Raw genomic sequence first — 22,968 nt, forward strand, 5'->3', positions numbered from 1 at the left:
TTAGTCATTTAGCCTGCTGAAAAATGACTAAGGCTTGCAAAATTTGTGGTCTGCCAAAGAGAATGAAGTCAAAAAAGAGGTGAATTACACCATTTCTCTTTGATTTTTTCTCTTGCTCTACAAAAGTTCTGACTCTGGCAATTTTGGAGTCTCTGTGGCTGCATTTGAATGGTTGGAAAGCTACTCTGTGGAGTGTGCAGTACGCCTTCTAGTGCTATCTATGCTACCTCCTTGTAAGTTAAACAAAATTAATGGAGGACATTGATGGCTATAAGTTATGGTGGGTTAAGGATGTCAGAGTTGGTCAATTTTGGTTTCTCATTCTTCCAAGTCTTAAACATTTAGTTCACTACATTTCGATATCAGTTTGCACTTTTGTTTTTTTTAAATATTGGGGGTGAGGGAAATCTCTTGAAAATTCACCAGCATTTTACCGTTGATTTCTCCTACTATATGCAATTTGTATTCATTTTTTTAAATAAAATTTTTATTGGTTTTTCAAAACATTTTTTATAGACACATACAAACAAACAAACAAACAAACATGTATAGTTTCATATCCGTTTTTTCATAAACCTTACTTCGTCGACTTCCCCAAACCTCCCCTTTCTGCATCCCAATTTCCAAAATTATTTCAGCAAATCCTACCACTTGGTTTTATCTGATTTATCCCTTATTCTTTTCTTTTACTTAATCTTTTACAGCTGTAAACCCCTTTCCCCCCCCTAAAACCTCGACATTTTAACTTTCATTAATTTTACAATGTTTCTTAAGATAAGTTTTAAATTTCTTCCAGTCTTCTTCCACCGTCTCTTTCCCCTGGTCACGGATTCTGCCAGTCAGGTTTCTAAAATATGCACATAATATACACTCCCCACTATACATCTTCATTTGTTTTTATTAATATCTCCACACTTCACTCAAATATATGCATTTTTGTACAGAATACTTGGCTAGAGAACTGCATTACCAAAATTCTGTGGAGTGCAAATTTCAAAAGGTGGCAGTGTTTCGGCATGTGCAAATAGAATCATAGAATTTGGGAATTGTAGAGTTGAAGATACCATCTAGTCCAACCCCCTGCAATGCCTAAATCTTTTGCCCAATGTGGGGCTCAAACTCACAACCCTGAGATTAGCACTGAATACCACCAGATATTATATGGAATACCAGCAGCACTAAACTCCCAATATTTGGAACAGACCGTGAAAGACAGAGAACAGAGGGGGGGGGAATAATTAATCGTTGCAAAGGAAGTAAATTGGCTTTGGGGACAGAACCTCACGCATAGTACAATATGTGAGTTATTATTGAAAACACTGGTGGGGTACCTCCAGCCCATGGACTTAATCAGGCCCAGCAGGTGTTAAAATGTGTCCCTTGAGGTCATTTTCCCCAATGCCATACTTACCTGCTTTGCATCTGATACCATATAGGGCATCCCAAGGCATGGCTCATTGTAATAAGCAGCATTTGCAGACACCTGTCCCTTGGCAAACTGCTCATTTTCTTGATTTTAAACCACGTGGGGCAAAAAATGTAAGGCTTGCAGACACCAGCAATCAGTTGCTCGGCAGGACATCATCGTTATCACCCCACCCTTCACCATAAAGTCCCAGGGCTGGTTACAACAATTAAAGCACAATGTCAAAAGCAGTTTAAAGCTACTTGCAGTCATGGAAATAAGGTGGGTCCTCACAATCTACATCTCAGCTGGCAAAAGCCAGGGTCTTCAGCATCTGCCAAAAGCTGTATAATGAAGATGCCAGAAACATATCCTCCAACATCCTGCTAATAAAAATTAGGACATTCATTTTTTGGTCGCGAGCTCTCATGGGAGCCAGCTGATTCATGCCAGAGTATGAAACCCAAACCTGAGTGTCTTTTGGTCCAGCACTCTGGCATGAACCAGCTGGAGCGCTGGACCAAAAAATGGGACATTCGGAGATCCAATCAGAAGCTGGGATGGCTTCTGTAAATCCAGGATGTCTCACTTAAAATGGATGGTTGAGGGGTATGCAGACACACCTCTGTGGGTGGGGAGTTCTACAACTTAGGAGCTGCCACAGAGAATTTCCTCCCCTGGGTCATCCCACCCAGCTATGAGGGCAGTGGAACAACTAATAGGGTCTCCTCCACTAGTCCTAATACCTGAGGGGTCTGTAGGGAAGGAGGTGGTCTTTCAGGAATTTGGGGCCTGAGTCATTTATGGCTTTAAACACTAACATGAGCGCTTTGAGTTGGGCCCTTAAAGGAACTGGCAATGGCAACCAATGTAGGGCTGCTTCTACAACTTCTAATAAACATGTGTTGTTTGTATATCACTAGGGTTGCAAGGTCTGGAGCATCCCAGACCCTGAGATTTCAGGGCCCAAACCTGAGACCTGGGGCAGCCCAGAGTGATGACATAAAGGGCAGACCCCGGTGATGGCATTAAACATAAAACATTATCAGATGACATATCATCAGCTGCTTTTTACAATAATCAAGCCTCAAAGTGATGACAAAAGCAATTCTGTTTAAAACCAGGGGTAATTAAAATAATGACAGTGAAAAGACATAAACACTTGCCCAGCAACCAGGATCCTTCGGGGGAAGTCCTGTGTTTTCAGTGTGCTTTCACTGTTTATTGTGTACGTAGCTTAAGACCTACATGGCTGCCCCTGGACTTTTCACTTTTCAGGGAAATGGGGAGTGTCTAACAATGCAATCAAAGTCTCCAGTCCTATGCACACTTACTACTTCTGAGTAAGCATGAGTAAGATTGCCCTATAAGCCTTGTTAGATTTGTAACAGATCTGTGGGAGGAGATAAAAACCACCTTAATTGGAATATTCAGCGTTTTCTGAACACTTTCTTGCTTTGTGGTGTGTGCGATGACTATAGGAGTTTGGACTGCAGAAAGAATGTATAATTGGGTCCTAGAATTTGATAGTCACTCATCTCTGAGGATGCTACATCATGTCAGCTCGCCTTTTGATTATTGGACGTGGTGGGACTCTACAGGAGCTCATCATTGCCACTCAATAATTGTCACCAGCTTCTCTCCAAAGAACAAGTTGCTCAGTCTCTCTCTCCTCTTCCCCACCCTGTGTCTGTCATATGCAACTTTTCATCAGCATTCTCTCTGTATCTCCCTCTTGCATTCCTCTTACCAACATGTGGTCCCCTCTCCTGTCCAACTCCATCTCTGTTGCTTTTGAAGAGCAGTCAACTATCACCATTCTTAGCTGACTGGTCCCCTCATGCCTTACTGATGCTGGAAAAGCACATTGTCGGCAAATATGGATAAAGCTGCGATGGATCCACATTACCTTTTGGAATAATAAAGGGAAGAGTTTCGTTATCCCATCCCATAAGATTTTCACCCACTACAAAGCTATATAAGAATAATAGGCAAACAAGCAAACGGTGAAAGCTCAGGTTGTTGTTTGAGTGAATGGAGTAGAGCATCTACACAGCTGATAATTAGTTGCTGTGGGTGCAATTAAAATGGCATTTGGATGAAGCAGGAGACAGTTTCAGAACTCAGATTGGTACTTAACTAAATTCTACTCAGAATAAACCCATTGAAATAAAAAAAACCCTAGCTTACTCATGTTTGTTCATTTCAACAGGTCTGCTGTCAGGGAAGCTTAGTTGAATACCACACTCAACTCCTAAACAGGAAGCACACACAGTTCCCAGTGGTTCACATACACATATGCTCAGTGGATATAGCACAGTGCTCTGTGTCTCCGAAAAGCAGAGGGAAAGAAGTGAATTGACTTTATAATGATTCTTTCTGTGGCCACACTCACACCATAGATTTAAAGCAACAGCTGTAGCTTCTCCCAAAGAATTCTGGGAGCTGTAGTTGGTCAAGGGTGCTGAGAGTTGTTAGGAAACCCTTATTCCTCTCCCAGAGCTACAATTCCCAGAGTTCCCTGTGAAGAAGAATTGATTGTTAAAGCACTCTTTCCCAGCCTTTCCCCAAATGTATTCAGCTGGAAAGTTGTTCTAAAGTGGAGTCATTTGTCTCTCTATCTCAGTGGCTAAATGTCTTCCTGTCCTTTTAAAGACTTTCTCCTATATCACTGTTGTGAATCACAGAATAATAGCTTTTGAGAATGCATGAGTGAAGTAGCTCATGACTTTAAAAGAAGATGACCACCACCTGCTCCTTCCCATCTGCATTCCCCATCAGCGATGTGGCCCTTGAGGTTTCCCAGCAGATGGGCCCATGCAAGACAGCCACACAAATCGAGGAAATGTCACCTTTAATAAGTTTTAATACCATTTCCATACAGTTAATCTCCGTTCCTGGTAGAGCTTGAAATAGAGTAGGTCACTTGAAATACACCGGGTGTGGCTATGTCCCTCTCCTCGTGTGGAGGTAGGATTGAAATAAGAGGAAGCAAAGGAACAAGAGACTTCTCTTCAAAAGACACAATTAAAGAGAATGAGTGAACTGGAACAGTTATGGCAGGAGGCAGAACAACTCCGGAATTAAAACAGAGCTTCTAGGAACATACTGTTCTTATTTTCCACCATTTTACATGCTTTTCAGACAAAAAATAAGAGTTGTCATGCTTGCTAGTCCAGGAAAAGGTACCCTGTACTGATGCCTCCAAATGCTTTGGATTATAGCTGATCAGAGTCTGTCAGAGTTGTAGGCCAAAACATCTGGAGGGCACAAGGTTGGAGAAGGCTGGAAGAGATGTTTTGGGCTATGGTTCCCATCAGCCCCAGCTAGGGTGACCAATAGTCAAGGATGGCAATCACCAGGTTGGGGCACTTCAACATATCTGAAAGTTACTAGGTTGGTGAAGACTGACATAGATAGTTAGGTAAAATTCTCAGCACATCTATTTGTCAGCATTTCCTGGCTTTTGTAATAAGCCAGTTGCCTTCTTTCTTTTAATAGAAAAACATCCTGCAGATCAGTTTTACCTAAGGGTGCCTCTGATGCCATAATGGATATTTCTAAAATGAGATCAATGCATTGCACACTGGGTAATGTATTATTATTTTTTCATCTCTGCAGACAATGGAGAATCCGAAATATGAGCTCATCATAGAAGCAAAAGACATGGGGGGCATGGACGTTGGGTTAACTGGCACTGCCACAGCAACCATTGTCGTTGATGATAAAAATGACCATGCACCGGAATTCACCAGGAAAGAGGTAAACATTTACTTTAAGATGCAAAACAGTTGAGCATTGCTTGTTCAATCATGCCAGTTCCTGGAAACTCAGGAGAAGAGAGTGTTCTTGCACTTGCATCCTGCTTGTGGCTTTCCTACAGGCATCTGGTTGGCCACTGTGAGAACAGGATGTTGGAGTGGATGGGCCATTGGCCTGATCCAGCAGGGCTCTTCTCAACCCGATCTTGGATCTAATAGAAGCTGATGGGCACCCTCTGTGCTTCAGACCTGTGCGGAGGTTTCTGCAGGGAGGTTGTGGATGGTTTCACCATGGCACACAGCAAATGCTTTTAAAATATGCTTGGGAAGGTTATGTTTGTTTAAAAGCGTGTCAATTCAACGTTGAGTATTTCCAAGAGCAGGCCTTTAAAACTTGGCAGAGAGTCTTCCTCAAATAAAGTATATTTGCTGTTTCACTCTACTGAAATCCAAACATGGTACATTGCTTGTGTTGAATTGTGTGTGGTGTAGAGAGAGGATTGAAATAGTAGGAAGCAAAAGGTTTGTGCTGATGTAACTTTTTAAATAATACTCTCCCAAAAAAGAAAGGAAAAACCATCCCATTAATTGGCAATGGTGCAAATCAATGCCAGATTCTGTCTCCAGTTTCCCATCTTCCTAGGGCTGACTGGTATTATTTCACATGAGTATATCCCTTTTCACCTGGAGTTTACTACCATTTTAACCAAAAGCTGTGACATGGAACTTTGATGCCAATCATTTTCTTTTGTCTGATCCAGTTGTGCGGCTTTTCTTATGTTCTTATGTTCTTGTGATCTTATATTTCTAGTGTCCAAAGGGATTTTTGACCTGCATTAGAAAAGCAGACACCTCAAGCGGATTTAGGAGATCAGCACTGGTTCCATTTACACTGTGTGTGGAGCCTCGTGGGCACTACAGGGGACATCACAACTATGATTTAGAATGAGAGGCAGGGGGTGCTGAATTTTGGCATCGTACAGGGTGCCGCTGAAATTTCAGAGCCCAGGGTCGTCCACAGCAGGCACCTCTACTGCACTACCAAAATTCCTCTCCATTTAAAAAACAGTTGGATAGAAAGCAAATGGACCTGTTGTCCCAGAAACAGAAGTCCCAAACCACTTTTGATGCACAGAACCAGTTGTGAGACTCTTTGGATCCAGACCTCAATATACACATGAATAAGCCTATGTCGCCTCCAGGTACGTTGACTATTATAGCCAGGTAGTACTTAACACACTGTGCCGATTAGTGTGGCACTACATTTAGCATTAGTCAATGAATTAATTAGCAAAAAGAAATGTAAATTATACTGGTAAAGTGTATGCAGTGTCGACTATTAATTGAATCCGCCTGCAGGTGTGGCTACTCTCTTCAGCTGGAGTAGGAGGAGTGAGAAAAGAATGAAAGACTCAAAATAGCCTTTAAAAGAAAATTAGACTCATTAACTAAAGAAACAGAGGCATAACCTTTTAGATTGTAATTACAGCTGCTATGAAATAAGACCCTTGAATTTTAGCACATTTTACAGCTACATGTGGGGCTTCTTCCTCTCGTTACATTTTCTTTGCAATATACACAGGAATGCAGCATACATATTTCCCAACCCCCTCTTAGTAATTTTAAAATTGCAGCCAACTAGGTCCTACTCAGAGCAGACCCATTGAAATTAATGGGTCCATAAACTTAAATCCATTAATTTCAGTGGCTCTACTCAAGAATCAAATTTAGCTGGATGCAGCCCCCAAATGTTGAATCAAAATCAAGAATTTAAGCAGTGTGGCTACACTTAGAATGACCTTCCCACAAAAGCACCAACTGGATAAAATTCCCATTAAACTATAACAACTGTTTGCAAACAGTGTTCCTGGACAACATGGGGAAATGCAGGAGGGTTTCAGTGGTTGGGGGATCATTAAATGCGGAAATGTTTCCCAGTAAAACAACCTCTGAGTTCCTGATTAGGTGGAAGTTCCCTGAAGTGTATGACAGTTGTACTTATCTGTACCAGTGGAACAGTTATGGAACTTTGGCTTTTTCACTGATCTACTGGCATGTGACACAAAGTTTCCTTCACACCAGTGTGCGTAGCCACTAGACAACATGGCTACTCCCCAAACTTTATGCACATGCATCTTTCTGTTCCTCCATGAAAACAAAAGGAAAAGCCTGCATGCTGATGTGATGCTCCAAGTTTTGACACTATACTGTGGAATTTTTTTTTCCTGGAACCAAATAGCACAGAAATGTGTGCTAAACATGTGTTATAGTCCATTCATTTTCCAAAGGTGGTATTTGCATCGTGTGAAGGCTCAATTATAATGTGGGAATTAACAGGGAAATATCAGGGAAATGGAATAAACCATGGGCTGCCATGGGCTGGTCCGCTGTCCCTCAGACCTTGTGGGGGGCTGGACTATATTGGGGGGGGGGGGTTGAATGAATTCCTATGCTGCACAAAAAACCCAGAGATGCATTTTAAATAAAAGCACACATTCTACTCATGTAAAAACACACTGATTCCTGGACCATCCACGGGCCAGATTTAGAAGGCGATTGGCCCAGATCCGGCCCCCGGGCCTTAGTTTGCCTACCCATGGAATAAACTGTCATGTGAATGCAGGCATACACACACACACAAATACCTTTTTTTACCTTTCTCCCAATATATATTTCAACGGTTCTTTCTTTCTTTTTTAAATGGCCTATGTTATCGACTGACAGAATAATTTCTGGCTGAAAGTAGCTTTGGCTTCTATTTTTCATTCATTCTGGGAGTTGCTTTGGGTAGCTTAGAGTATATCTGTTCTCAAGGTCCATTTGTCAATTCTGAATGAATGGAGACCAAGATTGTCCCAATGAAAGTCAATTAAGCTACACCAGGGATGCAGCTAGCTCAGAAAACTCTGGGCAATACATTATTCCAGGCTTGCACTTTCTTCTGAATAAAAAAATTCCTTCCTGTAGCACCTTAAAGACCAACTAAGTTAGTTCTTGGTATAAGCTTTCGTGTGCATGCACACTTCTTCAGATAGTGTGCATGCACACGAAAGCTTATACCAAGAACTAACTTAGTTGGTCTTTAAGGTGCTACAGGAAGGAATTTTTTTATTTGGACTATGGCAGACCAACACGGCTACCCATCTGTAACTTTCTTCTGAATGTGAGCAAAGGAATTTTGAAGTACTCTCAAGTCTCTCGTGGCAGCACTGATTTGTGCACTCTCATCCATCTAAATGAAGCATGAATAGGAGAACTTCCCTGTGTCTTTTGTCCAAAGGTATTTGTAAAACCTGCACAGCTTCTTCTGATTTCCCCTGTTTCTTATGTCAGCACCTTCTGTGCCCTTTATCAACACTGAAAGAAGACTGTCAGTCTATATGTGAAGACAAATGTAACATGAAAGAGGATTTCCAGCAAATTCTCCAGTTGCCATACTGATCTGTACATATAGCTCATATACATGACTCAGACACTGTTCAGTTTTGCCCTGATCTTGAAGTTTTAATTGTTAACTCCAGCAGAGGAAATGATCTCTGGGGAAAGTGTAGTTGAGTGGTATGTATGCAAAAGGTTCCAGGTTCAATTCCCCAAATCTCAAGGTTGGGATTGGAGAGACTCCTATCTGAAACAAAGGAGAGCTGCTGCCAATCAGTGTATGAGTTACATGCACCAATGGTCTGACTCAGTATGAGGCAGATTCCTGTGTTTTTCCAATAGCACGTATTGAAACACTACACAAGGGACTTGCCAGTTTAGCCTTCTACAGGAAGTCTGCAAGCAGGAATTGAGCACAACAACACTCTTCCCTTCTGTGGTTTCCGGCAACTGGTGTTCAGAAGCATTGCTGCCTCCAGTTGTGGAAGCAAAGCATGGCCATGAGGGTTAGTGGCTACTGGTAGCCTTATCTTTCACGGCTTTGTCCTCCTTTAAAGCGATTCAAGTTGGTGGCCATCACCTCCAACTTCACAGGACAAGCAGAACTACTTCTACTCTGGACTGCAACCTTTCTGCTAGTTTGATATGCACTTCAAAATTGTTCACGCTGCCTCATGTGACAAATGCACACACATACGGTCCCGTAATTAATTGGTTTCCTTTCACCCGGAAGCCTGGGTCATAACTGCAGAGGCACATGTGCTGTAGCCAGAATCCATTTACAAAGTGCCTAATTAGCTGCACATACAAAATGTCTATTACTCACATTGACAGCTATTAATGACAGGATGCCAAAAGGAAGTTCGCATCCAAAGTGGAATTAACAATGCCCCCCTCCATAAGTATGCATGCATTTCTCAGAGGACGGGATGTTTTAAAAACAAACAAACAAGCTGACTTAATGTATATTATTTGAAACAGAAGCTTCCACCACCATCCCCTCAGGCTTAATTATCATCCACATCTATTTGGTTAAATATGAATGCCTAAATATTTAGTGGACCTGCTCATTTGCATAATAGCTTGAATTGCAATTGAAAAGGCAATGATCAATAGTCACATTCTGTTCATGTAATAATGTGATGTTTAGTAAAATTGATTTATTTTCTGGGGGAGGGGCAAAATATTTCACTCTTGCTCATGCTATATTTTGTTGCACTCACAGGCTAGGTCCAAATGATGGTTTGTCATTATGTGCAAACCATGGTAAACCTTGGCCTTGGCACTTCCTTCTCTTCTGCACATATGAGAAGAGGACACTTTGGGCTTATCCAGACCTCTGTTTGCCCCTCCACTTTCCCCAAGGGAAACCAGAACTTTAGAGCTGAATCAGAACAAAGAGCAATCAGGTTTTCCATGAATTGCCTTTAGTTCCAATTTAGCACTAAAGAGTTTTCAGGGGGGAAGCAGTGGGGCAAAGGCAAAACTGCTCAGACCTATGCTGTCTAGGTGTGGGACAAGCAGAATTGTGGATGAGTCCTAACCTTTGCAGTTAGCAAACTGTGGTAGAAAAACTGCCCAAAGTATGATCAGCTTAATCTGTTGATTGCCAGGCCACCTTTTGAATGAGCAGAATTAAAGTCAAAGAAGCTGCTTGTGAAATAGTGCTGTATGTAGGTTTTTGTTGTGCAAATAAATGTGGGAAGAATGGGAAATGGCTGGGATTCTTACTGCCGTTTTCACCTGTGTAGTTCTTGTGGGGACAAGAGGCGTTATGGAAGTTGAGGATTATTTGCACATACCTTAGTTGTGACAGCAAGGGGAAAAGCAGGGAGAAGGGGAATGGTGCACAGAATGAACAAAACCTCTCACTGGTGCTCAGTCATAGATCTCTCCTACCCTGTTTTGTGTAGATTTTTTTTTTTTTGAAGGGGTGTAACAAAAAGTCTGCATTTAAATTGTGCACATTTTGTATAAATGTGCTTCACATTCTAAACCAAAAAAAAAATCCATATTTTTCCATGCATTCACCCATAAAGTACACCTTTTGTGTGCATGCCCTGTACAACCTGCATTTTTGTGCACATTTTCTGCACTGCAAATCCTGGAGAATTGTGTGACCTGATTGAAAGCTGCTTTCCAATCCACAAGCAAGTTCTAGAATGTCAGAGTGGGTTGGTCTGCTGAGAAAAGTGGACCAAACAAGTTCCTCCATCATCTCTAGATAGCTGAAAGAGGACTTATGATAGTCACATTCAGATTTCGAATGGCCTGTTGCATGGAAGATAGAGCAAACTTGGTCCTGAACCAATGGATTCAAATGAAAAGAAAGGAGATTCCAACTAAACTGACTTTCTGATGGTAAGAGCTGTTTGACATTGGAACGGAGTACCTCAAAAGGTGATGAACTCCCCCTCAATGGAGGGGTTTTTTAATGCAGAAGTTGGATTGCCATCTCTCAGAGATTCTTTAGCTGTGATTCCTGCATTGCAGGGGCTCGACTGGATTACCTTCCAACTCTCCTATTCTATGATTTCCCATTAACTCCTCCTACACATTTATTCAAGCCAATTCCTATTGAGAAGTCTGGAGCCAGCACCTTACATCCTTGGGAAGCTGCCAGGGCCCCAGGGCCTCCTTCAAGCAATTTCCTTCTGCCATGCACAAATTTAATTTCTCCACAATGTCCCCAATTTAGTATCACTCCAGGATGCAGCGGGAGGTTTAAACGATGGCCACTCATCCATGTGGTGATGCTAAGAACCCTGACTGGTGGAGGAGAGGGGATCATCAGTGAGCCCCTTGCCCATGGCCCCTTGCCCGAAGTCCTCTCAAAACCAGAGCTATTGATTTCATGTTAGCAATGCAAACTTGCTTTAATTTCCACCTTATGATTCACTTAATGTTTACACGGAAAGAAAAGTGCCTTTCTTTCAAGCAGCCACAGGAATCCAGGAGTGGGGGGGGCAAGCTACTTGTCTGGTGAGCGCTCCCAACTCCCCTGCAATCATCCCACCTCTGGCTCCACCTATGAACTCAATCCTGAATATGTATGGGGGGGTGGAATCCTTAGCATCTAAACTATCCAGTTGAATGATTGACAGTCACCTTTAGAGGAGGAGAAACTTGTCCTCAAAGGAGAGAAACAAGATTACTACTCATTTCAAAATAACAAAATAGAGTGCCAATATATTCTCTTCAGAAGAAGAAAGAAAATGAATGTTAACAATAGGATATGAAAAGGACTCTCCTAGCCCACTTTAACATCTTCAGATATACACTGCCTGCATATTAATTTGATTTCCTCAGATATCTTCTTATGCCTTTCTCAAGAACACCTTATTGCAAAAAGGGGGAGCAGCGTCCGTTTGCCACCACATCCTTCCACTTATCACATAATTAGACATGGATATGCAGCATAACAGTGTTTTGCGTTTATCTCTTTCCCTGGCAAGGGTTGGCTGCAATGCTTTTGTTCCACTCTCTGCCAAGGTCACCAAATGCATGCCGTTGTCTCTGTAATCTCCCGATAAACACATTTCAGTGGGCTGCAAAGTGACAGGGCACCTGCCTTTTACAATAGAAAGCAGCAAACCCTTGTAAAAACATGAAGAAGTTGCAATGATCAGGAAGGAGCATTCAGAGAGTGCAAAATTGGCCACGACACTCAAAAGGTCCTTTGGAGTTCTCTGGCCCTCTCCACCGCCCACACAAGAAAACTGATTCTTCTTTGTGAATTGTGTTTTCTCAATTTGCGCACAATTACCTCCAACTATTTCCATACATTCCTTCCAAAGGTTTGTTTTCATAACCTTAAAATTTTATCTCAAATAATTAGCTTAGCATGATTCAGATACTTGATTCTGACCCACCACCTGCCTCACTTCCCTTTGATCAAGGCTGGTGAGCAAAAACAGATTCTTTTTTAAAAAATAATGTAGCCCTGATATGAACCTCCACCTGAGCCTGTGACTTTTCCAAGACCTTTGGCTGTGCTCAGGTCAGCATCTAACCCATGGCGATAAAAGCATGCTTGCTACTGCTGTTAACATCCTTCCCTCTAAGCCTGTTGCAAGCCCAACTACTCTCAGAAAGCTCCCCCCCCCCGCACTCTAATCTGTGCAACATCTAAAACAGAGAAGACAACTCCCAAATAGCATTTGCCTCCCAACATTTCTGATCTCAAAAGAGGCAGGTGGGAAAATTATGTGCCGAGGATGAGTTCATAGTGGAGAAACACAATTCCATCCCTTGGGCCACTTTTTTCTGGAGATCAACAAATGGGTACAAGTTCTACATGTGCAGGCTCTGGTCAGACCTCTGGATGAGTGCATGGGAATTGAGGGAGGGGCCACGATTAACTATTCCCTGTACACCCAAGACACACCACTATGCTTCTGAAATACACACACACAGTGTCTATCTATCTATCATGTAATGTAGCATTTAGAAGGGCTTCTTTCAGTGGTGTTCAGAGCTGATTTAATCAGTTCAACTGGTTTGGTGAACATTTCACTGTCCCATAATTACTTGAATAATATAACCTTTCCCCTCGTGAATAGGGAACAAGCCTCAGGGTTGAAGGTGACCCTCTAGTTCTCTTTATACAACCCTCGGGACTCTCCCCAGACCACATGCTTCATCAGTGCTGCCTAACTCCCCCTTGAGTGTTTTTGCATGGCTGCAATGTATACTTGAAGTCTGATTATGTATCTTGCTTGCCTGGATGGAAGAAAGAAAGGATTTGTGTAGACTAACCTACTTCACCCACTTACTCCTCTGGCCATTCCCATTGGCATCTGGCCCTTGGGATGTTTCCCTGTCCCCCATGAATATGTTTAATTCTCTTTTAAAGCTATCCAAGCTGGTGGCCATCACTGCCTCTTGTGGGAATGAATTAAATAGTTTAACTATGTACTGTGTGAAGAACTACTTCCTTTCAGGTCATAACTGGATGAGATGATTTTGTTTGTCCTCAATCTTCCAAAATTCTGCTTTATTGCATGAAGTCCTATTCCATGAAAGAGGAAGAGGAACTTTTCTACCCATTTTTTCCATGTCATGCATAGTTTTATGCCCTTCTCTTACTTAGTTGTTCCATCCCCTTGATCATTTTGGTTGCTCTTTTCCAAAAAGCCCAGTCAGCAGCCAGGAATATTTCCATAAAAACTAGGAGAGTCTGCTGCTTATGGGTAAAGCACATGCTTTTCATGCAGAAGGTTTCAGATGCCATCCCTGACCCTTCTTAAAGGATCTTAGTTACTAGGACAGACTTCTGCTCGTCAAGACCTTGGAGAGCTGCTATCAATCGGAGTAGATGATGTCTGGCTAGATGAACTCATGGTCTGACTCAGTTGAGGGGGGCTTCATACGTGTAGCTCTACCGACTTAGAGCACAAGGGGAAATCTTGAGAGCTTGCCTTCTCCCCGACCTAGTGCAGAAGTTGCAGGGAAACAGATGTCTAGATTTGCATCATGCAACGTTCTTGGCAACCGAAGTTCCTTTCGAGCAAAATAGTCCAGGCCAAGTGAGTTATCTGGAGTCTCGTCTGTTCCACTTTTGGCTTGCTTCCCTGCCTTGTTTTGCTTTCCAGCCCAGATGCTCACTGGCTCACTTGCTTAAAGGGTAGCTGTATCTCAAGCTCACTGTCTGACAGTCACTTAATATTTATTTGTTGGCACAAATGCTTTTTCCACAGTTCCCAGCCATATGCTACTGGGAGGCAAGGAGGAACAGCTTTGTACAGTGCATAGCACTAAATATATCATGAAGTGATGGTTTATATATTAACAGCAACAGGCTTTTGCATGTGTTTAGGGATGCGGGTGGCGCTGTGGGTTAAACCACTGAGCCTAGGACTTGCCGATCAGAAGGTCGGTGGTTCGAATCCCGCGATGGAGTGAGCTCCCGTTGCTCAGTCTCTGCTCCTGCCAACCTAGCAGTTCAAAAGCACATCAAAGTGCAAGTAGATGAATAGGTACCGCTCTGGTGGGAAGGTAAACGGCGTTTCCCTAAGCTGCTCTGGTTCGCCAGAAACGGCTTATTCATGCTGGCCACATAACCCGGAAGCTGTACGTCAGCTCCCTTGGCCAATAAAGCAAGATGAGCGCCGCAACCCCAGAGTCGGTCATGACTGGACCTAATGGTCAGGGGCCCCTTTACCTTTACCTAGGGACATCATGCTTAAAGCACCTTGCATACATAACCACAGTCATTTTAGAACAGTCCTGTAGGATAGGCCAATATTATCACCCCACATATGGGGGGGGGGATGTGACCATCTAACGAGGCCGTGGCTGGGATTTCTGTTCACAGCTTACACAAGTCCAGTGTCACCCATGATTCTCAAGGGAAGGTCTGCACTACCTGATAACCACGATTGTTGAGTAATTTGATTTCTGTGAACTGGCTTGAACAGATCTCCCAGCCTAATTTGTGAGCTGGAACACAATTCTTATTTAGATTTTTGCTAGGGAGAGGGAAGAAATTCAATTCACCTTCCAATGCCAACCTAAGTAATTCACATTTTTTCAAAACAACGTGCAAACTGAAGTGCAGCTAACCTTTGAAATTCACACATTTTCAAACGTGGTGATGCAGTTCTCCAAGCAAACAATGCATTTAAAAAAAGTGTGAGAAAGTGGGCATAAAATGCATATATTAGGGGAAATAAAATAAGATGCATAGGACATATGCACAATAAAATGTTGATAAATTTTCATGTGGATAAAAAGATACATAACATAACATAAACAAATGCAGAAACATGAAGAATGGAACTTAAGAACAGAACAAAATGAGAGAGGGGGAAAATTACAGGTTCCTCCATTCCTAAATTTCACACTTCGTCAAATTTTGAGGAGGGGTGGCAAAATTTGCCTATTTTAGGATGAAATAGGTTTTGAAATGTGCACATTGAGATATAAAATGTATATTTAAATACACATTTTGTGATGAGAAGAAGTACTATTTAACATTCAGAGGTGCTGCTTTGGTTTGCTTTCTTCTCTTCCCTACCCATCCTTTTTTCCTTCTTTTGTTTTAATCTAAGCCTTTTGGTAGCTACTGTTTTGTTATAATTAATTGTATGCAGATACATATTAAATACAGATTTCTATGCAGATATATATATATATATATGCAGATAAATGTGGAAACAAGGTGAATCTGTGCTGATAAGTGAACACATCTGAAATGGTTACAGACTGGTAGTAGGCTGAACTGTCCATCCCTACTGCCAGTGGAAGATAATTTGGATGTTACATATGGGAGACATCTCCAACAAGGGCGGCTTGCTGTCAGCCTCTGGCAATCTTCACTTCCTCTCCACCAGTGCTCTGTTTTGACAGCAAACTGAACTCTGTGCTTCGAGGTGCAGTTTGAAGAATAACAAGATTCTTCCTTATCCACTAGAAAGGACATGTAGATCCTCTCTAGCCTGAAAACATTTTTTGTGCTGAGTGTTTTCACCTTCTACAACCGTTAAAAATATAACTTGCCTTTTGTAGTGAGGGGAGCTAACTGGTATTATTATGAATCCATCTGGATGCAATGAGATCTTCCTAGGATTAAAGTTTTCTTTCACTTGCCATTCCATAAACTAGTGTCCGTGGGAAAATTGTAAAATTCTCTGAGCTCCTGATAGCTCCCTGAATCTTTCCATATGTTGTAAGTCTCTAATTTTTCAGAACCCCTCTGAAATGTGCAATTTAGTCCTATTACCTAAGCTGCCTGCAGCTTACTTTTGACTCACTCTCTCCTACTTCCTTCTCTCCGTTAGTTGCAACTGGCCTCACCAAAAAAAAAAAAATTACAACCTGCTGCCTTGCTGGCCCAGAGATACCTTTGATCTTTCTCTTCTTCTATTGCTTTCCGGTGTTATCACCTTAAATTTGCTCCCAGGAACAACTTGATTGCTTTCACCAACTTAAATTTCACTGCTGCGCTCTTCCCTTTCACATCAACACTTGCCTTTCCACAGAAGCTGCTGCTTCTTTCAGCGTAGCCATGGATGTGATCAAACAAGATGGATTTGTTCACAAGCCACCTCTCCTCCTTTTGCTAGGTGCATGTTGGATACTCCTCTTTGAAGCCCAAAACTCACACATCATCAATCTGCAGACTAGCTTCATCAATCAATGAATCCATCTGTGCTTCCTCAGAGCCCCTCTGCTTTTCACAGTTGGTAACAAACTCACAAAAATAAAAGCATGAGATACATTAGAAAAATACTGAGTTTGTTATGAAAACTCGCACGCCTCTCTGGTATGTGAGTCTTAAGTCACTGCAAGCATTATGAGATGTTTGAAACTCCCCACAAAAAACTTTGCCACCACCTCCTCTGTTATAAATAGGTAATTCGGGAAGCCTGACAATGGCCATAAGAAATCTCCAAAGTGATCTAGTAAGTAAATTTCCATGTGGTAACTATAGGTGAGGAAGAAAGAAACCTACTGTAACAGAAACCTACTGTACCTCCTCAACCAATATGCCAGCCAAAATACTTCTCTCCTTTGAAATTTGCACTTCTCTGGTTTCGCAATGCAATTCTTCAACCAAAGAATGCATTGAAAAATGTGTGTATTGGAGAAAATCTACGATATATTCTGGAAATTGTCTTTGTGCTATGTGTCTGAACACGTCTTAAGAGATCCTAACCAGTATTTTGCATGGTGGTTTCTGAGGTCAAGGAGCAGGTTTTTGTTTCTGTTGGGATACAATTGGATGCCATTTTGAATAAAGATGATGGACTGAACCTTTTAAAGCTGCAATGATTATAACCATATTTTTGCATGATGGTTCCTGAGATCACAGAATAGATTTTCCTGTTTGTTTGGTTACAAGTGGACACCCTTTTGAGGGAAGATGACATAATGAACCTTTCAAAACTTCACTGATTTTCATAGAATTGTAGAGCTGGAAGGGACCACGAGGGTCATCTAGTCCAACCCCCTGCAGTGCAGGAAACTACCCAATACGGGGCTCAAACCTATGACCCTGATATTAAGAGTATCGTACTCTGCCGACTTTTATATGCCTGTTGTCTTTGTCCATGGAGTTTTCTTGGCAGCGATACTGGAGTGGCTTGCCGGTTCCTGCTCCAGGTGGATCATGTTTGATCAAAACTCTCCACTATGACCTGTCCATCTTGGGTGGCCCTGCATGGCATAGCTCATAGCTTCTCTGAGTTATTCAGGAGACTCTTGAGAGTCCCATGGACTGCAAGAAGATCAAACCTATCCATTCTTAAGGAAATCAGCCCTGAGTGCTCACTGGAAGGACAGATCCTGAAGCTGAGGCTCCAATACTTTGGCCACCTCATGAGAAGAGAAGACTCCCTGGAAAAGACCCTGATGCTGGGAAAGATGGAGGGCACAAGGAGAAGGGGACGACAGAGGACAAGATGGTTGGACAGTGTTCTCGAAGCTACCAGCATGAGTTTGTCCAAACTACGGGAGGCAGTGGAAGACAGGAGTGCCTGGCGTGCTCTGGTCCATGGGGTCACGAACAGTCGGACATGACTAAACGACTAAACAACAACAACAACAAAAACTCTGCCGACTGAGCTACTGATTTGTTTGTTTGCTTAGAATTTCTGAGCAAAGGTGGGCACAAGGCTGCTTGTAACATCTAAAACACACACTTTCAGGAGGAAATTGCCTGCAAAAGTTCGTATATTAGGCAAAATTGTGTACAAGAATGCATGTATTATGCAAAATGAAAATGTCTGTGATTTTCAGGCTATTTGAAAAAATGAGAAACTGAAAGGAGCCAGAATTGTTGGATGTGTTTATCACTACTCCCAAGTAAAGAGTATAGGAATGCAACCTTAGGTTGATATTCAATGTAGGACCAAGTAACTTAGCAGCAGACTTGTGTGAAGTGTTTTGCACCAGTAGGACATTGTTGCTCAAGAGAATGCATAAGCAGGTTGCTGGTATCTTTGTTGTCCAATAGCTTGCTCAGTCTGTTGCACAATGAGTTACTTCACTAAGCCTGTTTCACAATGAGTTACTTCCACTAAGAGCCCGTGTGCCAGGTGACAGAGAGCTTTGGGTACAGCCCAATGAATTGTGTCTAAAGTTAGTAATATCCAAAAGGAGAACCCCTGAAATTAAAGTACATGGCTAACTTAATTCTATTAATTCCAATGGGTCTACACCAAGTAGGAGTTAGTTAGTTGGTTAGATACATACAACCATTAATGTGCCAGTTGAATTATGTTGTTTTCTGCTGGGTTTTTCTTGCTGGTTTCTATGTAGCCACAAACCTTGAAGCATCTGACTAATTGATTCAATATTATAGCTCACAGCTGGAGGGGAAAATATGTATTAGAAGACATAGGAAAGGACATATTTTCCTCACTTAGCAGTTTTGACCTTCTCAAGGTCCCTGCCTTAAATAATAACTGAAGTTGTAAGTAAGCAAGGCTCAGGATCCTTTGGGCACCTTGAACTCTCATTGCCTTCTTGTTTAATGGCCTCTCTGCCTTCTATAAGCCCCTCTATCAGACTACCACCAGGACTGCTTAGAAATATCTGGGGTGCAACACACAGTTTAACCTCCAATTAAAAAGAATCTTGGGGCCTCTTTACCTGTAAAGCGCCAAAAGAACCTGCTTTGCTACTTCTGCAAGTCAAGCAGGTGCTAAGGATCAATGTTCAATCACTGTTCCTGAATAAAATAGCAAAGTAAGTCAACAAAATGCCTGTATCTTTGCAACAAACACACAACTTAAGAAGAGCCCTCAGAAGAAGCATCCCTCTTCTTCAAGTTTTCCTGGATGTCTGCTAGCAGTAGTCCTCCCTACTGTTGCTCCATAGCGACTGGCATTGCTATGGGAAACAGTCCCTGCACATGGAGATTCAATTCATGGTGTACAGCAGAAGTGAGGAACCTATGATCTGGGGCTTAGTGGTGGGAGGGAACACAGAGGAAAAACTGTGATGGTGCCATAGGGGGATGTGCCCCAGCAGAATTACTGGGGAGTACCCCTAGATCTCAGGTTTGGGCCCTGAAAACTCAGGATCTGGAAATCCTACCATCAGCTAATACATAGTAGGATTATGCCCTAAGGACCAACTCTCCCCATATGAACCAACCCAGACGCAGCAATCATCATCTGATGCCCTTTGTGTTCTTCTCCATGAGAGGCCCAGAGGACGGTGACACGAGAATGTGTCTTTTCTCCCCATTTATGGAATGATCTACCCAGCAGTTACATAACTTTAAGTGCCAGGTGAAATTGTTTCTCTATAACCAGACCTTTGGCTGAGTAAATATTCTATGGCCTTTTAAATCTGTTTGTGGGAGGGGGACTATTGCTTTATTTTTGTTCTCGTATGTATTTTGTGTATTTAGCATCTCATTTTGTACTTTTGTGTTGTGAACTGCCCTGTAATCTTTGGCTAAAGGGCAGTGTTTTTTTTTGGTGTTTTTTTAAAAAATAATTTTTATTGGTTTTTCAACTTTTATGAATACATAAAAAACACACTGAAAAAACAAAAGACAAAAACATGTATAATTTCAGAAAATCCCACTTTCTTAACCTTGTTCCTTAACTTCCCCCACCCCCCTTCATGCATCCCAATTCCCATAATTATGTCAGCAAATTGGTATTTCTCCTCTTATCCATCTTAATATTACCTCTTTTATTAAAGAAAAAAAAATTTTCTAAGTTGGACTCAAATTCCCTTCCATCGATTTCCCATTTTGTCTTAGGTAACAGTCAAATTAACTAAACCCAAAAGTCCTGAGTGTTTTTAACATTCTATTCTTCACCCCCCTCCCATCCCCGGTTTTTGTCCCTTCCCCAATACATGTCCAAAATAACAGTTCTTAGCCTGGATTCCTCACGTCCGAGGCTTTCAAGTCTCTTTCAGTCCCTCTCCGCCGGTCTTGTTGGTAGTCCTTTATATTGGTCGTCGAATCTCGAAGGAGTTCTGTCCCCATCAAACCAGGTTCTCTTCCCACAAGGACATTTAAAAACAACTGCTGCAAAAGTTCCTCAGGCCATGCATCTTCAGAGTCAGGGTGAAGGCCCCAATCATATTTATTCTTTATTTTGAGTTCCTGTATTCCATTTACTCCCGGGGCCTTCTCCTTCGTCTTTTGCATCTTTCGCAGATTTGTAGTCAATGTAATCCAAAAGTCTCCTTGCTTATATTCCACTGGTGTAAGCTTCTGGTTGGTACTTTCCATTTTTGCTTTCAGTTCTCCTTGTTTAGTCTCCTCCACTTCTTGAGTTATCATTTCCGATTCAGCTGCAGATTCTTTCTCATTCAGGTCCTCAATACATTCAGCAGAGCTGCTTGTTCCAGAAGTCAAGGTCATGAGTTGTTTATTCATAGCCAGACTCTGCTCTTGTAAGATTCCCAACAAATGAAACATTCTTTCGATTTCCACTAGTAACTTTCCATCCACAGCCATTGTAATGTCACAGAGTTCCCCCTAGAGGGAATCTGGTTACTTAATAATCTTTCTCCAATAATCCTCTAACTTGTTGTTGTTACTTTGTTTCCAACAATTTTAGTTCAATTTTAACTGGTTTTAATCCAGAGGGATCTTAGATGTCAAATTTTTCAACTTTAAACTGTCCGTTTGACAGCTTTGACAGCTGTCAAACTCCGCATTCCTCTTCCACAAGCTCCAATACAGGACGCTCCCGGGCCAGGGAGGGGGGGTTGCATGCAACAGAAAAAAGGCTTCTAAAATTCCACTCTTTCACTCCAGCTCAACATTTCTTTTTGCCAAATCTTGGAAGTTAAAGTCTTTTTTACTCACCCCACAAAGGGTAGGCTCTCCAGCTTAGTTCTTCTATCGTTGCTTTAGATCGTCTGCAAAAGGGGGGGTGCAGACTTCCTTTTAGCACACCCCCCGGTCGTCTCGAATTCACAGAAAAATATTCTTAAAGTCCAATTTCATCTTACTCACGGGTTATTCTTTTTCAGTCCGAATTTCAAGGAAGGAAGTCAGCGCTCTCCAGTCATGGCTCGCGGCTCCGCTCAACCGAGGTAGCGATGGACTCTCAGCGCCACGCCACCCTCCGTACCCTCTCCGCAGCCTTTAAAAAGGCTCTTCGTGGGTCGGAGGGGGCGCTTAAGGCACCCACTGAGTCTTCAGTCCGCAGGCTTCAGCGCCTGCGGTTTCTAAGGGTCCCCGCGTCGCCGGCGCGGCAAGACCCGTCCTCAGTTGAGCCGATTCCCTCCACAGCTCGGAGGGAATCCGCCATTTCCAGATCGCGCCAACCCGGAAGTCAGGGCAGTGTTTGAATTTACTTACTTACTTAATGCCTTCCTCAAGGAGGTGGACATGGTTTCCATTCAATGGAAACTGCTTCTCCCTCTCAGCACTGGTCTTTGAAGCTACCCCACATGGATCAGCATGGTGTGGGCTTTGCAAGCTTTCCCATGCTCACCCTGCTGCTGCTGCTGTTATCCCCCCCCCCCCCGAATAAAAGGGAGAAAGAAGCTTCTTTTCCACCTTCATTCCCCCACCACTGCTTTGGGAAGGAGAAAGGAAAAGGGTGAGTTAACTTCCCTTTATGTGCTCCAAATTCCATTCTCTCTCTTTGCCACATACACAATTCTTCCTTTCCATTTTTGCAAACAGTGAAAGAAACAAGATATGCTGTCACAGAGCTCCGTCACCTCCTCTAGTGTAATATATGACAGCCCCTAGGGACTATATCCTCTTTTAGTCTTATGATTAAAACTATAGATGTGGCCAGTGCATCCATAGAGTTCCTATCAACGGTAAACATTCACCTAGGGGGCTTCTTTGCCCTGGAAGATATTTTTCCCCACCTTGTATCCACTTGGGAAACAAATTCCTTTATGTCTTGTTTACACAGGCTGCCTGCCAACATTTTTCAGAATACCAGCTGGAATTGTACTCTGTTGTGGAGATGAAACATTTAGTGACAGACTCAGGCCAAATGAGAACACGTTCTCCCCTCACAGAGCTACAATTCTCAGAGTTCCCCATGAAGAAAGATTGACCATTAAACCACTCTGAGAATTGTAGCTCTGTGAAAGGAATAGGGAATCTCCTGACAACTCTCAGCATCCTTAGCAAACAAGAGTTCCTGTGATTCTTTGTGGGAAGCCTTGGCTATTGAAAGTGGTATAATATTGTTTTAAATGTCTAGTGCAGTTGTGGGGCCTAAGTATGGACCCAGGCAGCAGACATACACCACATGAAGTGGGATAGCTGGAATATGATTTGTGTGGATGCTTTGAATAGATATTAAATACGTAGATTCTAGTGCTACATTCCAGAAAGTACCAAGGACCTGATACTGTCTTTGAACAACTATGGACGCCTTATTAGCACAGCATGAAAATTCTTATTCAAAATGCACCTCTCAATACTCTTTTGGGAAGAAACTCCCGTGCCCTTGACATGCAGGAGAAATTCCACTT

General features: G+C 42.4%; 1 protein-coding gene across 2 annotated transcripts in view; it reads left to right on the top strand.

The window, feature by feature from the left end:
• CDH13 (cadherin 13) overlaps window positions 1–22,968 on the top strand; it is a 715,034-nt gene that overhangs the window by 605,850 nt on the left and 86,216 nt on the right. For both annotated transcript variants that reach the window (XM_081201168.1, XM_081201169.1), the window contains exon 8: window positions 5,027–5,167. In XM_081201168.1, coding sequence (XP_081057294.1) covers window positions 5,027–5,167 — 141 coding nt within the window. The remainder of the gene's footprint in view (window positions 1–5,026; window positions 5,168–22,968) is intronic.

The sequence above is a fragment of the Podarcis bocagei genome (genome assembly GCF_964188305.1).
Source record: "Podarcis bocagei genome assembly, chromosome: 7".
Taxonomy (NCBI): domain Eukaryota; kingdom Metazoa; phylum Chordata; class Lepidosauria; order Squamata; family Lacertidae; genus Podarcis; species Podarcis bocagei.